This window comes from Ammospiza caudacuta, chromosome 18 (assembly GCF_027887145.1).
Source record: "Ammospiza caudacuta isolate bAmmCau1 chromosome 18, bAmmCau1.pri, whole genome shotgun sequence".
Taxonomy (NCBI): domain Eukaryota; kingdom Metazoa; phylum Chordata; class Aves; order Passeriformes; family Passerellidae; genus Ammospiza; species Ammospiza caudacuta.
This window is the reverse complement of record NC_080610.1, coordinates 13,613,985-13,629,371: the sequence shown is the minus strand read 5'-3', so window position 1 is coordinate 13,629,371 and position 15,387 is coordinate 13,613,985. Positions and strand designations below refer to the sequence as shown.

Sequence of the window (15,387 nt, the reverse complement as noted above, 5' to 3'; positions counted from 1 at the left end):
GCTGGGAGGGAGGGAGCGCCGGGGTGCGGCGGGCATGGAGCGGGGCCGGGACGGGGAGGAGGAGCTGGAGGAGGAGGAGGAGGAGGATGAGGATGAGGAGGATGGCGGCCCGGAGAGCGCTCTGGAGAAGAGCCCGTTCCAGCTGACGGCCGCGGATGTGTACGACATCTCCTCCGTGGTGGGCCGGGACCTGCTGCAGCTCCGCGCCGGGCCGCAGCTGCCCGCCGCCCGCGCCCGGCTGCAGTTCAGGATCGTCCGGGTGCTGGAGATGCTGGAGGCGCTGGTGAGCGAGAGCAGCGTGACCGAGGAGCAGCTGCGGCGGGAGCGGGACAGCCTCCGGCGGGAGCTCGAGCAGCTGCGGGCGGCGGCCCGAGGGAGCGACCCGCAGGTGGGTGCGGGACTCGACCGGGCACACAGAACACGGCTGGGACACAGGGGACTCGGCCGGGCACACAGAACACGGCCGGGGCACACGGGACACGGGCTCCTTCCCCAGCACGGGAACACCACGCGCGGGTCGCAGAGCGCACCCAGAACCACACCAGATGGGCCGGCCGATACTTGTGGTCTCTTTTGTGTCAGCAGGACGAGTCTCACAAAGTCACTTCCCGTCTTTGGCCATGAAAGCCTTGAAGCTCTTTCTTTTGGGGGTGGTTAGGATCGCAGTGCTGTGGATTCCTCGCTCCAGTTTCACTGCAGTGGCTGACCCAGCAAAGTTGGGTCAGTCACACACAAAGTTCAGAGTACAAACCTACCGTGTTCAGCTCTTGCACTGCACCGATCCCATAGAAACAACTGTATGCAAACACTGAGGCTTTGTTACCCCCTGTGAGGGAAATGGATGCCTTGATTACTTCAAAGGTTTTTAATCAAATAAGGCGAGTTCAGGTCTCACCTTTCTTTGACACGGAATTTTGGTGTGGCATTAGATGGCTCAGCCTCACTCATCATCTGAGAACAATCTGATAAAAGCATCTTCTTGACAACTAAATTGCAAACTCTTTGGGACAGAGACTTTGCTTTTAACTGTGGTCAGAGCTTGTCACAGTTGTGGCCTGTACTTGGCTGGGGAACACAGTCACTAAGGGAATACAGAAATATGAAGAACTATAATTAACTGCTTGGGAAAATAATAATCAGGATTGTGATGAATTCATACCAATTTCATATTTATAAAACCCAGATATTTTACTCGCTGAATGCTGAGTTGAGAGGTTACAAGATCCACCCCTGTTTATCTTACAGCCCAGCCTTGGACCAGATCAAATGGTGATAGACCTCACAGACCCCAACCGGCCCCGGTTCACGTTACAGGAGCTCCGGGATGTATTGCAAGAGAGGAACCAGCTGAAAGCTCAGCTTCTGGTGGTGCAAGAGGAGCTACAGTGCTATAAGAGGTAAAGCTTGAAGTCAGCAGAGAACTAATAACAAGTACTTCATGAAGCATATCAGTTGAGAGTCTGGAAAGTTTGAGCCCCTAGGTCAGGATAGGCATTGTCCAGATATGTAAGTGACCCCTGTGCTCCCCAGAGCATACAAATGAACAAAGAAAAATGGGGGAACAATGAAGTCTCTGTGCAACACGATTTGAAAAGCAAACTCCCTTTTCCTCTGCACAGTTCCCAGCCCATTCCCATCATTGTCCCACTCTCAGCCTACACAGAGTTACTCCCACTCCACATCCAGGCTGGATTTTCCTGCACAGGAATTCATCTGTGCAGTCACAGCAGCTGCACACACAGTGTCTAAAGCCACACTACATACCAAAGAGCACGGGGGGGTTTCCAGCTCAGCTTCAGTCAAACTTTCCTTCCTCCTGCAGCACAACGCTGGTTGATCTCCGGTCCTTCACTCCCACGGGGGTGAGGCACTGATCTAGAAACAGAATATTGAGCTCTTTCATCATTCATGATAAGCTGTGGGGTTTTTAAGACTGCCAACAGAGTGTTGTGTAAGGCCCTTGAACTGTGCAGAGCAAGTGATTTCAGAGAAGGGTTTGGTCTTTCCTGAAGGGAGAGTCAGTGTGAGTCAGAGTGGGATGTGGGAAGGGTCTCGATCTTGGTGCTACAAATTCATTCACCCCAAAGGCTCTCCTTCCCAACCTCTGCTCCCTTTCCTTAGGTTGGATTATAAACTCTTTGGGTCAAGAAATTTCTTCTTAATCTAGACACAAACTGTGTGAGCACATTAGATTTCACTTGGGATGTCTCAGCAGCACCCTCCTGGAAACAGAGAGCCTGCCCTTTGCTTTGTCTGTAACAGGCAGGTTAAGCCAAGAAGTTACACCTAAATCCAAGATTTTACAAACTGCCTGACAGCACTGCTCCAGCTCAGCTGGCTGCTTTGCTGTGCAGCAGTGCAATGGCTTTTTGCTTTGATTTCCCAGCTGTTACACAGTTTAGTACAGACCAAGTTAAAAATGTAACAATGGGAATGTTTTCAGGTTTTTAGTGATCTGAGTCACAGTGCTGTGCACCAGGAACAGGCCAGGGCTGCTTTTCATGTCGAGTAATTTGTGAGGTTATCTCCTCATACAGTGTTACAGCTTAAGCCAAAACCCATTTTCCCTCTAAACAGTCACATAAAATCCTAATTGTAATTGTAGTAAAGAGTAATTGTGCGGGAGAAGAGGATAAATCTATGTTCTAAAAGGCCTTGTACACAGTGGAAATAAGCTCTGCATAACACAAGGTAACAAACATCTCAGAGACTGGCTCAAAGTGACTGGTGGTGTTTGGGGGCTGCATTTTTCATCATGATTTCTGGGTAGAAGTTACCATGCAGATGTTAGAGCTCTGCAGTGTCACCAACAGCTCATTGTCTCATTTATCCAAGAGGAGAGTCTGCCTCAGAATCACCCCGTGCCTGGTGTCACACCAGTTTTTAACTGCTCTGTGTTTTTATTTCTGAGTCCAGTTGAGTGTTGTTTGGCCACTCTTCGCCTGCAGCTACTGCAGTCACAGGCTTTGATCCACTGAGCTCTCCAAATGACTGAGGTCAGCTCAGGACATGCTGTGAAAACACTGAGTGTGCAGGCTGGGAAAATCTCACCCTGTTCCAGGCAGGGAAAACACCCTTTGGTCAAAGCGAAACTGCTGCCTGGAGTAGGTGGTTACAGCTCCTGACCAAAGTGAGAATGGCAAAACCTAGAGCTGAGGCAAAGCCTTTCTTCTCTCCTCTGTAGGGTGGAAAGAGGAACAGGCAGCTGCCTTGCAGGGGAGCTGGGAACCTCCCATCTGTTGCCAGGCCTGGTGTGAGCCTGGGTGGCTGCGCTGGAGGTACCACACATCCACCCCTGCAGAAGTTCACCATTTGTGTCTGCACCCTCCTCTCACCCTTGGACTTCTGCACAAATCCAAGTGTGATTACACTTCCCTTTCACCCCCATTATGATTTGCCATTTTTTCTCTGTGGAGAAGTCAGCTTGTTACTTTTTTAGTGTTCTCATTAAAGCATAACCCTGGCACCATTACATTGCTGTATTTAGGGACAAGAATTCATTATTTTCAGTTCAGTACAAGGAAGAGGCTGGGCTGCCATCCCTGTCCTGTGAACACTCATTCACCCATGTCCAGTGAGAAGTTCAACTCATGCACTGTCACACTCTGCACAAAAAATAAACAAAACCATTTCTTTTCCCAGTGGGATCATCTCACAGAAAAGGGACCAAACAGAAGAACTGGAAAAAGCAGCCAGTGGCAGCAGTACTGGCACCAGAAAGGACAGTGAAGAGAAGACAATCATCAAACGGTTGTAAGTTTGTCTGCAGCTTTTGGGGCAGAATTTGTGAGAATATGGCCCGCTCCTCACACAGTGAATCCAGGGTGGATGCTGAACTTTAGCCTAGTTGGCTGGATATTGTTTTCTGCTCTCCATGTAAAGTTAAAAACCTGATAAAGCAATCTCTTCCTGGGGAAAAAGCACTGCACAGGAAAGCCACCTCCACCCAGGCAAGCAGGGAGTCATTTTTTTCCTAGGAAAAACAAGACTCCTGAGCAAAATGATTCAATGCTTTCCTCCCCTGCCAGCCCCTCAGGGCCGTGCTGTGGGAGCACCCCAGCTGGCCCCAGGCTTTGCCTACATTGTACACAAAACCCACAAGCTCAGGGTCTATCCCTAAAGTCCCCCAAAATAGCACAGTGACAGGGCCAGCCTCCTGCCTGTTCCTTGTTTTCCAGTTCTACATTATTGTTTTCTTTCTGCTATTGATTTCTCTCTTTTTTAGGTTTTCTTTTAAACATGGAAAATGAGCATCCTCAAGGACTTTGCTGCTGGTGAGAATGGCACTGATGAGCCTCAGAGGCCTTGGGAAAGACAATGATTGGAAGCAGCAGCATCACTCCTACTGTAGAGAATGAGCAATCTCATTAAAATCACGTTGTATAATATTCTTTCAGAATAGATTTTACTCTGCTTTTTCAGAAACTGTTTGAAACAGACACTTTTTGTATTTCTTACTGTCAGACGTTATCCACACGTAGAAAATAAAATGTTTGTATAAAGTTGGGGTTGATTCTTACTAAAAGAGTCTGTGATGATCTGTACTACAGCATACTTATCCTGTCCAGCTATCAGAACATTCAGCCCAAATGATTTTGTAAGAGGAAGATAACAGAGACCTGCCATTCACAAGTGGTTGTTCGGGGGTGAGATGAACAGTGGAGGAAAGCACAGCAAAGCAGGAAAAGCTGCTGCAATTGGGCTCTGCCCACATGAAGGGCTGAGGTGCAGGAACAGATGCACCAAACATTTCATTTCTGACAGCTGAAGGTCTCCTGTGGTAGAGAGTTGTGTTTTGCATAAGCTCTGTTCTTTCAATCACCTGCCACAAGCTGTGTATTGGCCCCAGTAATGAGATTTAGCACCAGTGGAAGCATATAGGGCAAACAGAGGAGTGGGGAAAGAAGCTTGAAAGACACCAATTAGGTTCTCCATTTAGAAAGGTAGAATATCCAGAGCAGAAGTCTGAACAGACATAAAAGAAGCAGTGACAGGTATCAAACTGTGATCTTACTCTCTTCAGAAATAAAAGCAGCCTCTGAAGTCTTTTGATTCCCTCTCCTACTCTGGCAGCATGAAGAATGTAGGGCACTTCACACATCAGCTGCACGGTGTGGATGTGGCTGAGCACAAGGCCGAGCTGCAGCCTTCCTCAGAGGTCAGGAACAACTCTGTTAGCAAGGCCACACCACAGCTGCTTCAGCCAGGGCACAGAACCACTGCAGTCCTTCTGCCATCTTCAAAATATCAATAAGCCTTGGCCATGGCCTCGTTGTGTATTTTCTAGAGCATGGCAGCAGGGAAGGCAGTTACTGCACAGCCTGAGCAGAGGATTTGTGCACAGAAAAATGAAACAAGAAACAATGAGCAACAGCCAGGATGCACCTCTGAGCTTAAGATCTGAATTCCATCCTCTTCCATGCTTTATCCAGGGATGTATTTTCCAATCTCCTTCAAAAAAGCAGTTTAGCTCCCAACCCAAGGGTGTCTTTCCCTGTGACACTTTGTTAGAAGATGAAGCCTTTCTGTGAGGCACAGAGATAAACACCCAAATGTCACATTCCTGTGAGAAGTACACTGAGATAGAGCTCTAGATCTCTGTATGTGTTCCTAGAAAAGTAAAGGATACAGATGCAGTGCAACATGAGCTTTATTTCCATCCTCCAACGCAGTGCTACTCAATTACCAGTTAAGCTTTCAGAGAAGACATTTTCTTTTTGTGTAAAACAAGGGAGATCTTTCCCCTTTCTTGTTTACAAAAGTGATGCTGAAGTACAGAGGTTTTAAGCTATTCAACCTGATAGAGAACACATAGATGTTTAAATAAAATTAAAAAAATTTATTCCAATTTTGACTTAAGGGAAGTGCTCTAGTTTAACAGGACACTTTACACATAGCTGAGGTCTCTGTTACTGAGACCAGAGAAAAATCAGTGCCAACTCAGACAAGTTGGCCAACGAGGCTTACCTGAAACTCAGTACATGTAATGGAACAGGTCTCCAGTTAATTCTTCAGAAATGGGAAAACACCCAGGCTTGCTCTGACGAGTTTGCCTTGTGTGAAGCAGTAAATAATATAAAGCATTTAATAGCTAGTGATTTTCACAGCTTTCTTTCAAAATGCTCATAAAACTGCAATGGAGACAGGTAGTATAGCAGCCGTTTCATCAATAATAAATATATTCTTTATTTTACAGAGACATTGTCTTCAAGTTTTTAATTTAAAAAATACATCACTAAGCCATCTCTCTTGCTGCTGGAGCACACAACCAGGATGTTGTTGCTATCTGACCTATCACATAGGCAAGCATAAGATTGTCTAGAGGGCATTCAGCTGGAACAGCAGCAGCCTTCAAGACATGAGGAATAGAAGACATTAACAGAGCCACAGATCCCTTGCTGACATCTTCCAGCAGCAAGCGTGGCTGACGGCTCACAGCCATTTTCATCTACACACATGCCAAGCCTGCCTTGGCAAAAATTCCAACTGGTAAGAATTCCTCTTTAACATAAAGGACCTGCATTGTATTGCCTGCCTATATCCCAGATTTGGCTCTCCAACAGAAACATCCAAACATCCACGAGATGCCAAGAGCTCGACTCCCGTGTGAGACAGTGGGACCAGACTGTGCTGGACAGACCTACAGGACCAGGCAATAAGGAATCTGCTTTCTTCACTGCATGAACTCCATCACTAGTTTGAAGCTGCATATGAAGATGACTCCTATTTTTGGAACCACTATGCTCTACTTCAAGCATTCACAGTAAATAAATAGCTTCTGATGTGGCTAATTAGCATAGGAAGGTAATATAAAAAACTTTTGGAGAGAGTTTTTACTTCTTTAAAATCCTCTGGGAGACACCTCCAAGAATCAGCCATCGACTATAAAAAAGGTACCTTCTCAAAGTTTAGAAAATAAGTAAATGTGAAACATTAATTCTCACTGTGAAGTTCTATCTTCACAGCTGTAATCAGTATCAACCCAGTCTATCAAAATTTATCCTCATTTGGCTGGGAAGAATTTCTCCAAAGCAAGCAGTCAATCTGACCATCCTTTTCCCTCAGTGCCAGTGCATTTGAAGTTCATTGCCAACAGCATGTATGACACAGGAGAAACTGGATTCCTACCACAAATTATTTGAGAATGACAGTAGCATCCATCTCAGAGAAGCCTGTCAGCACTGGGCTGTGAAAAGCAGTCTGACAGGCAGTCAAGCCACTGGATGACCAAGTCAGAGTACAGCAGTACTTCTGTCATAAAGCCAAGCTCAGCACCCCAAAGTGGGGTGTGAGATTTCCTTGCAAAAGCAGAAGCACAGCCCCAGTGATTAAATTTCTGTGCAAGTCTTTCACTGCTCAAGTGGCACTGGTCACTACTATGCAGAAGCATTCGAATTGTAAGAAGGGTTTTCCTTTTATGATATAAAAGTTTTGGCAATCTAAGATCAATTATTCAAGCCTGCCTGGAAAAGTGTAATAGGTATTTAAATACTGCAAAGCAAAAAGGCAGTTTTTAAGGAGCTTGGAAGACCATAAGGCATCCTCTAAGAAAGCTGAGGGAAGTGAGGGCAGAAAAAAAAAATGCACTGACTCCTTGTAGAACACTCAGTCCAAAAATAAAAACCCCAAAACAAGGAAGATGAGTTAGTGTTTCAGCCACGGGTGAGCTTCAATGGAAGCTTTGCTTCTGTCTCCATAGTCGTACAACAGTTCTTCACCTGCCTTAATGTCCCTGGAAGCGATGAGGATGAGATGAGGCACGCCATCGATGTCGTGCAGCTTGGTCTGACAATTGCCACACTTGCTGTGATTAATGAGCCTTCCCAGACGATTCGTTTCTTTCGTAGCATCGACACTGAAAGAGCAAGAACAGAACGTGGGATTGTGCCTGGGACTGGGGCAGCTTGTGGGCAAAGCCCAAAGAGCAAATCACACAAAGAAGGAGGAATCCATACGAGTCTTGAAAAATTAAGGAGAACCAGAACATTATCATGTTACATTATAGAATAATCATGATTAAATAGGCAGCCATAATATGGCAAGGCAGGGAAACAGAAACAATTCTGGGAGATTTTTAAGTTAGTACAAAACCCAGAAAATGAAATCTTTGGACTGTTTGAGCTGCCTGTTTCCAGGAATAGCGGAATCCAGATGTGAAAAAAGTCATAAAGCTTGGGCTGAAGTGGGTGTCAGAGACTAGAGCAACAAGGACACCCAGTCAAAGTTGAAAGAAATGTTTGTCTTCCAGGAAGTCTGTCCATCCTGCTTTCCAAACCAACTCCTTGCAACTCAGATAAAGGAGTCCATTTTACAAGAGGATGAATTTAGGCAGAAGACCACTGCAGAACTCCAAGCCTCATCCAAGCAGAGCAACTCTCCACATAGCTTGTGCTGTACTTCAAAGAAGAGGGCTGTGAGTCACCTGCCATTCCTCATAGCCCAGATGTATAGGAGGCTCTCACACCATGGATCAGTGCTCCAAAAGATTTCATAATTCACAGTTCCCATTAAAACAAAAAATTTTCATGAAAACAAGGAAAGAATTAGCAGCATTCAAAGCCTCTAGCAATAGAAACTTGAGCTTACCAGTAGGTTTTGCTGAGGTACTGGAAATAGTACATGTAGCAGCCTGTGGATGGGTCTTGAGCATACACAGCCTCTCGTTTCTTGGCATCAGTGATCTCGATGAGATCCCCGTGATACTCAACCACAAATTCTCCTCGATTAAAATGTTTAGTAGCAATTACTCCTCTCCCTTTGCCATCAATATAATCAATCTGTTGAGTTGAAAAGAAAACACTTTCTCATTTCCCAGCTGATTTACATCATTGCAGATATGCTGATTACTAGGAAATGATTTGTCATTAAAAAACTGCTGCAAAAGGGAATTTGTGTGTGCTGCAGACAAAGCTGTAGAGGCACAGTGCATGGCACTGTGGAAGAAATGCAGGATGAGTTTGGGACACACTCTGAGTTACTGGGTAGCTGGACACAAAGTCTTCCAATGAAAGAACTTAGGAGTGTATTTGTGTAAAGACCTTAAAGCCCCCTCAGTATTTTTAACTGAGGCTGCACAGACATATCCTTCAGAGACCAACAAAATGAAGGATTGTGTGTTCCAGTTTTCCTGAATTTTCAGAGAATTGCAGGGTCCTCAGACTGAGTTCTGCTACTCTGTTTAAATAGATTAACATCAAAATACTGTATAATAAACAGTACATGACTACTTAGATTGGCACTGCAGTTACCTTCATTCCTTCTTCCTTCCCACTTGTAATCAGCTCATCTATTTTCCTCCTTTCCTCAGTCTGCAGAATAAACAAGAACAAACAAAACCACAATATTGTTGATAGCTTTTGTAGCTTCTTCTAGAGCTGGAAGGAAATTACCCACCAATGACACCCATTGTTCCAAACCATCTCATATTTCCAGCAAACTGAACAGCAGAAAGATTTCTGCCTCCCCAAATACATGAACAGCTAGATTCTGCTCTAAACTGGACCAGCATTTCCAAATTTTAATCATGTTCTTAATAATACTTAAAGTGCACAACTTTATTTGCATTTGGAATGGAAACCACAGTTACACACTTCCCCAAATTGTCAGGTAATCGGACACATTATAAGTTATGTCATTTTAACAAGAAGCACTACCTCCAATTCAGATTTGCTCTTCCTGGAACTTCTTCTAACAGGGTAATAATCTGTTACTTTTCGGTTTGGTGTTCTTCCTTGTGTTCTAAGGAGGAAGAAAGAGAGAACACACACACATTTCAGACTGTTTGTTAAATTACACTGTTAGAGCAAAGGTATGTGCAAGAATGTTTTATTTGAGCTTGGTAAGTTGAAAGGTGATCAGTATGAATCAGTGGTTTTATCAGTACTCTCAGCTTCAAGCCACAGCTGCATCCCTTTTCTTCCCCACACTAATTCCATTGCTCCAGTACTAATTCTTGAACAATACAAGTGAGATGTCGTTAGAAATCAACTGAAGGTCACTTTGCAAGTCTGGGGCCCCCTGCGTGCCTTGCCAGAAGGCACTCGAAAATTTAGGTCATGAAAACTGCTTGGCAAGGAATTCATTAATGTTAGGTCACATTACTCTGATACCAAGAGAAAGGGTATCAGCTCAGCCAGGAAGCCTCCAACTGTTCTGTTTCGGACAAGATACATTCCCATTTGTCCACAGGAAAGTAGGTCTTAATGGCTCATTAATTTTTTTTTTTTTTCACAGGTGACCAGCAAATGTTTCACTTCTGATAGAACAATAGAACATTAATAGAAGCATTAACCTTGCTTTGAAGACAAACAAGTCCTCTGCAAAATAGGTACTTAGATGGTGTTTTAGGGTTTTTAAAGCGTGATATTCTTGAGAAAACAAAGAGCTGTCCTTTCACAATTCCACCAATCACTTACTTTTTCCTCGATCCTCGTTTTGCTTTAACCATCTTCTTCTGAGCTGGCTTTGCATTGGCCTCCTCAGCACAGTCTGCAGGCAGGGGAGTCCTCTGGCTTTCCAGAGTTTCTTGGTTTTGATCAGAGGGCACTGAAGGATTGCACACACCTTCCTTATCCTTCTGCTCTTCTGGTTTCACAGCACCTTCAACTATTTTGCCACCATTCTTTTTTCCTGGTGACAAGGAAATCGAGTAAGGCTCTGAACTTAGGGCCAACTATACATGAGTGCTTTAAATGAATTCCAGGGGTTCAGAGCTCTGTCAAATGACAGAAAGGACAGCAGTGACCCTGCACTGCTGGGCTCAGCAGCTGCAGATGTTGGTACCAAGTGGCCAATGCCACCCAGGATAAATCCATGGCAGCTAAAGAGCAGCACTGACAAGAAATCTACACTCCCCACAACCAACATTTACTTGTTTTTTGCATCCTACCCCAATACAACCACATCCTCCTCCTCAGACAACTGACTCGGAGGGAGGTGAGAGTGGTTTAAAGCTCAATAACGTTTTTATGTGGAGTAAATCATCAGGTTTAACAGTCCCATCTGCTGAGACAGATGTTTGAGGCTCACTGGAGAAAAGAAGCACAGCTGCAAGGCCTCAGCAGTGGGACAAGCTAAAGCCACCTTCACTTCCTTGTCAAAACTGGGAAGCCAAATCAGGAACTAAAGGCCCCACGTTTCCAGAAAGCCTGACAGTCCCTGCATCAAATGGGACTGAGAATACATGCTTGTAAAAGTGTTTGATCAAAGTGCTTTGACAAATGACCAAGGCTGTTAAATGCACCTTTAAACACAAGCCAGATGGGATTTCTTCCCCTTCATAAACTTACAGAACACTCCCACTTCTAGTCACTGTGAACCTGGCACTCAGCATCCACAATTTGGGCTCCTCCTCACTGCTTTTATTTCTTGATGAAAATGTCAGAATTGGGGGCAGTGGGAGCACATGCACCAAGAGAAGCAATCCCAAGCTCAATCTTACCAGCTCCTTTCCTGTAGGTTTCCTTTAGTGTCTTGCCCTGACATTTCACCTCGTGATACATGACCGAGTTCTCCTCCTGAAGCGGGGGGCGAGCACCAGGAGCTTTGTTGGGATTCAGGTAGCTGTAGATTTTGGATTGACCAACAAACACATTCTCCTAAAACAGACCCACACAAACAATCAGTTCAGCACAGAGATTCCAGGAACCTCAAGCTGGCACCCACAACAGTCTGCAGCAAGCAGGGCTGACAGGTGACTCTGCTGATGGAATTACACTGTTTGAAGCATCACCCTCACTGAGGTTGTGATTTTTAAGTGAAAACATAACAGTGCTGAGCACTCTGAGAATTAACTAATAAAATACGGCAGCATGGGGTAGTCAGAGCTAACTCCAGCCTCCACCCTTGTGCTTCACAGTATGAACTTGGTGCTAAAAAAAACCCCAAGCCTGAGCTCCTGGGGAGGAAGGCAGCCTCAAAGAGCACAAGCCAAAAAAAATATGAATAGTGCAGCAAAAACTGCCCAGGCCCAGTAGAGAGCTCTCAGCCAGAGAGGTATGAGCTACCCAACTACTCTCAGGAGGTGTCAAATGTTGTTGCAGCAAATTATTTGCTCAACTGAGCAGCCCAGGAATCAGTTTTACAGCCTGCCTTGAGTGACACCTCTCAGCAAATGGGAGATAAACAGTGCAATATTTTATCCATTTTATGACACAAAAATAAAGTGTAAATGTTGTTTATGGCAAAAAGGGCCATTAAAGAGTCTATGCAAAGCCCAGTCAGGAAAATGGCAAAGCCCTCTGGCATGGCCAGACACCACAGAGCCCGGGGTTTGTTCCCTGGCTCAGGCCCCAAGATGCCAACAGGGAGCAGTGTCAAATTCAGCAAAGATTAGTGGAGTCCTGTCACCTTTGCTTTCACAGCCTCCTGCCACCTGGCTGTGCTTCCCTGTGCAGGGCATGTCAGGCACATTCCAACCCTGAAATCTCAGTGTCTGGACAAACAGATGCAGCTTGGGCAGAATGAGTTTTTCTTGGCTATAGTTTGACTCAACCAAAAGCAATTTTCAGACATTGCATGCCAGTTAAAACAACAAAAATATGCATCCATTTTTGTAGAAAAGCAAGGAACAAAGGGTCCCAATAGTTAAAAAAAGATAGCTCAAATATAGCTGACTAAACAAATACCTCAGCATTTCAGTCACAGACGCTGAAAAAGTAAACAAAGTAGACAATACAACAGATAGGATAATTTTAATAATTAACGTGGTCATGAATAACAAACTTCCTATAAACATAATTCACACAAAATCAGACCAGTTAAAGGCTCAAACCTTAGTCCACAAATAAACTACTAAAGTCTGAGATTACAATGGAACAGCCTCAGAAAAAGCAAATCAGACGGACACTCCCTGACCTCCGATATTTCTGAAAGGCCCATGAAAGGCAAAATTTGCTCATTGAAAACCCAGGGCTTCAAAGCATGAAATACAATGAAAACACTCAGTTTTAACAAATACAAGCAATGAACCCTGAGCTTCAAAGTCGTCAAGATTTAGTAAGAAGTTTAAATACGGGCATTTTGGGAGAAAGCCCAAAGCAGTGAACTGCAGTCCACCTGCCAGCTGAGCCTTCAGGCTTTGAATACACCATGCACAGGAAACGAAGAACTCTTTTTCCAGCACAGCTTCCTCCCCTTCATTACCAGCTCCCTGCCTGCTGCGCTCTTGGCGCTGCCGAGATGCCGCTGCCACGTCTTTGTCTGTGCCAGGCTTGAGAGCCCGGAGAGCCGAGATTTTCTCAGCGCAGCAAAACACACGAAAGGCTGGCTGCAGAGGGGCTCCGGGATTTAATGCAATAGCCACAACTATTCCCATTGGGAGTTAAAGGCAAAGAGACAGCTCCGGCCAGCTGCCTGTGACAGAACTACAGGACGGGGAAGATGGCACGGAGGGAATGCCGAGCTTAGTGCCTGTCTGCGGAAGGGCACAGGGAAAGGCGGAAAGAGTCCGACTGCACTTAAAGTTAACGGATTTCTGAACGATTTGAGGGGCTCCCGAAGGGCCGGGCCCCGCGGCTCCCCGGGACAGCCCGCACGCCGGCTCGCCCGCACCGGGGGGAAGCGGAGGGCACGGCAGACCCCGGAGCCGCCCGCCCGCTCCGCCCGCCCAGGCCCGGGCACTGCTTACCCCGCCGGCCCGGGGGCGGCTCGGGCCCTTCCTCTCGGCGCTCTCGGGGCTTGCCTTCTCCGCGCCGCCCGCCCTGGTCTTGGGCATGTTCCTCCCTAGGAGCAACGGGGGAAGATCGGCGCCTGAGCCATGTCCGGCGCTGCCGCCCGCGGTCATCGCCCGGCCGCCGCGGCCTGCGCCATGTTTAAAGGGCTGGATGCGGCAGGGCGAGCCGCGGCGGCCCAGCCCCTTCCCGGCGAGCTGCGCACACCGCGCGGGGGAGGAGTCCCGCCGGCCCCGGCTCCCCGCACCTCCCAGGAGGAGCTTCCGCGCCGCGGAGATGCCCCGCGCCGAGCGGGCCCAGCCCCGCCGGCCCCGCCGCGCCCCGGCCCCGCTCCGCTCGTGCCCGCTCCGCCCCGCGCACCTCCGGCCATGGCGGCGGCAGCGGCCGCCCCGCGCCCCGGAGCCCCCGCGCCGGGCGGCCCCGACTGTCCCCGCGGAGTCCCCGGCGCCGCCAACCGCTCCGCAGGGAGACGCCGCGTTACCCTTGGCAACCCCATTGGTTTAACCTCCTGCCAATCAGCGCGCTCAGGCCTCTGATTGGCGCGAGCCGCCATTACCCGCCCTCCCCCTGTCACACCGCGGTGACCGCGGCTCCTGGGATCAGGGTTTAAATGTGCGTTCCCTGGGCGCTGATTGGTCCGTGCCGAGGGCACGGAGCGCTCTGATTGGCGGCCCGGTAGGGAACGCCCCTCCCCCGGCCGGGCCGCGCCATGTGGGTGGGAGCGCGCGGCGGCGGCAGCGGGACCCTCGGGCCGCGCGAGCCCGCGGAGCGCCGGCGGTACCGGGCCTGCCCGCTGGGCCCGTGCACCGGCACCTCCCAGCGCCGCCTCCCTCCTGCACCCTCCGCAGGGCACACGGCCCACGCCGCCTCGCAGTGGGGATTTGGGAGACTCCTAATCCTGGCGGGATTGTAAAACTCTGCTCTGTGCAATTATTAGGCTGATTTACGCGATGTTTAGCTCAGATCTCCTTGGCTGAAGTTTAAGTCTATTAGTTCCATCTTCCAAGCTTGCCTGGAGAGAGGTAATGCTCCAGCATTGCACTACAGCATCAAAGACCTTATGTAAATCCCCGTTCCATAATAAGGGCAGCTAAAATATTACAAAGCCAGATGACAGAGCCATCATTATCACCAGGAGAGCTGGAACTGCCTTCAGCATCGATTCCCTGGTCAGAAGCTGCCAACAGGATTAGTACATAGGCTTTGAAATTGTGAAAGCACAATGGCAAAGAGTTACACAGCAATGACTCAAAGCACGCATGGATCAGGGATGTGGATGGATGCCACGTGGGTGCCATGCTGGAAGTCAGGAATTGCCACACAGGACTTTGGTGCTCCATGATAAGCAGAACCCTTACACTGAGCAATGACTCCTGATTCCTGTCTGTGCTACCCCTCCTGCAGCGAGGCCACCTGAGCGTGCTCAGGACCTGGGGGTGGCACTTGCTCTGGCCCAAGCCCTATCACCACTGGGGTGGCTTCCCTTCCCACCCAGGCTTATCTGCAGCCTCAGGCTGCTCCTTGTCTCTGGGCATTCCCACAGTGCATAAACAGCCAGTAACAGGAAAAAAACCTTCTCATCTTAAGCAAGAACTCAGGCCTTGCCCTTTCCAAGCTGTCCCACAGCAGCTGGGGGCTCAGAGGGCAGGAATTCAGTGTGACTGCAGAGTCTCAGGAGGCAGCACAGCATTCCAGGCCACCCCCTCCCCTTCCTGTG

General features: G+C 47.8%; 2 protein-coding genes across 3 annotated transcripts; one reads left to right on the top strand and one right to left on the bottom strand.

Moving 5' to 3' along the window:
* The first annotated feature begins 34 nt into the window (after positions 1-34).
* Positions 35-4,572, top strand: RILPL2 (Rab interacting lysosomal protein like 2). Its single transcript, XM_058816558.1, has 4 exons — positions 35-388; positions 1,246-1,397; positions 3,643-3,753; positions 4,226-4,572. Exons 1-4 carry the CDS (start codon positions 35-37, stop codon positions 4,248-4,250), a joined length of 642 nt encoding a protein of 213 aa, XP_058672541.1. The 3' UTR covers positions 4,251-4,572.
* Positions 4,573-5,632: 1,060 nt separating this feature from the next.
* Positions 5,633-14,223, bottom strand: KMT5A (lysine methyltransferase 5A). Of its 2 annotated transcripts, XM_058816572.1 has the most exons (8): positions 14,031-14,223; positions 13,628-13,722; positions 11,441-11,597; positions 10,416-10,629; positions 9,654-9,738; positions 9,249-9,308; positions 8,587-8,777; positions 5,633-7,855 (listed from the first exon to the last, which is right to left on the bottom strand). In XM_058816572.1, exons 1-8 carry the CDS (start codon positions 14,221-14,223, stop codon positions 7,645-7,647), a joined length of 1,206 nt encoding a protein of 401 aa, XP_058672555.1. In that variant the 3' UTR covers positions 5,633-7,644. The 2 variants fall into 2 exon arrangements, with proteins under 2 accessions (XP_058672555.1, XP_058672556.1); XM_058816573.1 differs by lacking the exon at positions 14,031-14,223 and having other exon boundaries at positions 10,416-10,545; positions 13,628-13,824.
* Positions 14,224-15,387: the final 1,164 nt, after the last annotated feature.

Excerpts from the sequence above, each read along its gene's own strand:
- RILPL2 (XM_058816558.1), top strand. The coding sequence starts at position 35 with ATGGAGCGGGGCCGGGACGGGGAGGAGGAGCTGGAGGAGGAGGAGGAG. Across the intron at positions 389-1,245 it reads CCCGAGGGAGCGACCCGCAG|CCCAGCCTTGGACCAGATCA; the intron begins GTGGGTGCGGGA and ends TTTATCTTACAG. Across the intron at positions 3,754-4,225 it reads AAGACAATCATCAAACGGTT|GTTTTCTTTTAAACATGGAA; the intron begins GTAAGTTTGTCT and ends TCTCTTTTTTAG.
- KMT5A (XM_058816572.1), bottom strand. The coding sequence starts at position 14,223 with ATGGCGGCTCGCGCCAATCAGAGGCCTGAGCGCGCTGATTGGCAGGAG. Across the intron at positions 10,630-11,440 it reads AACCTACAGGAAAGGAGCTG|GAAAAAAGAATGGTGGCAAA; the intron begins GTAAGATTGAGC and ends CCTTGTCACCAG. Across the intron at positions 9,309-9,653 it reads AGAGCAAATCTGAATTGGAG|ACTGAGGAAAGGAGGAAAAT; the intron begins GTAGTGCTTCTT and ends TTTATTCTGCAG.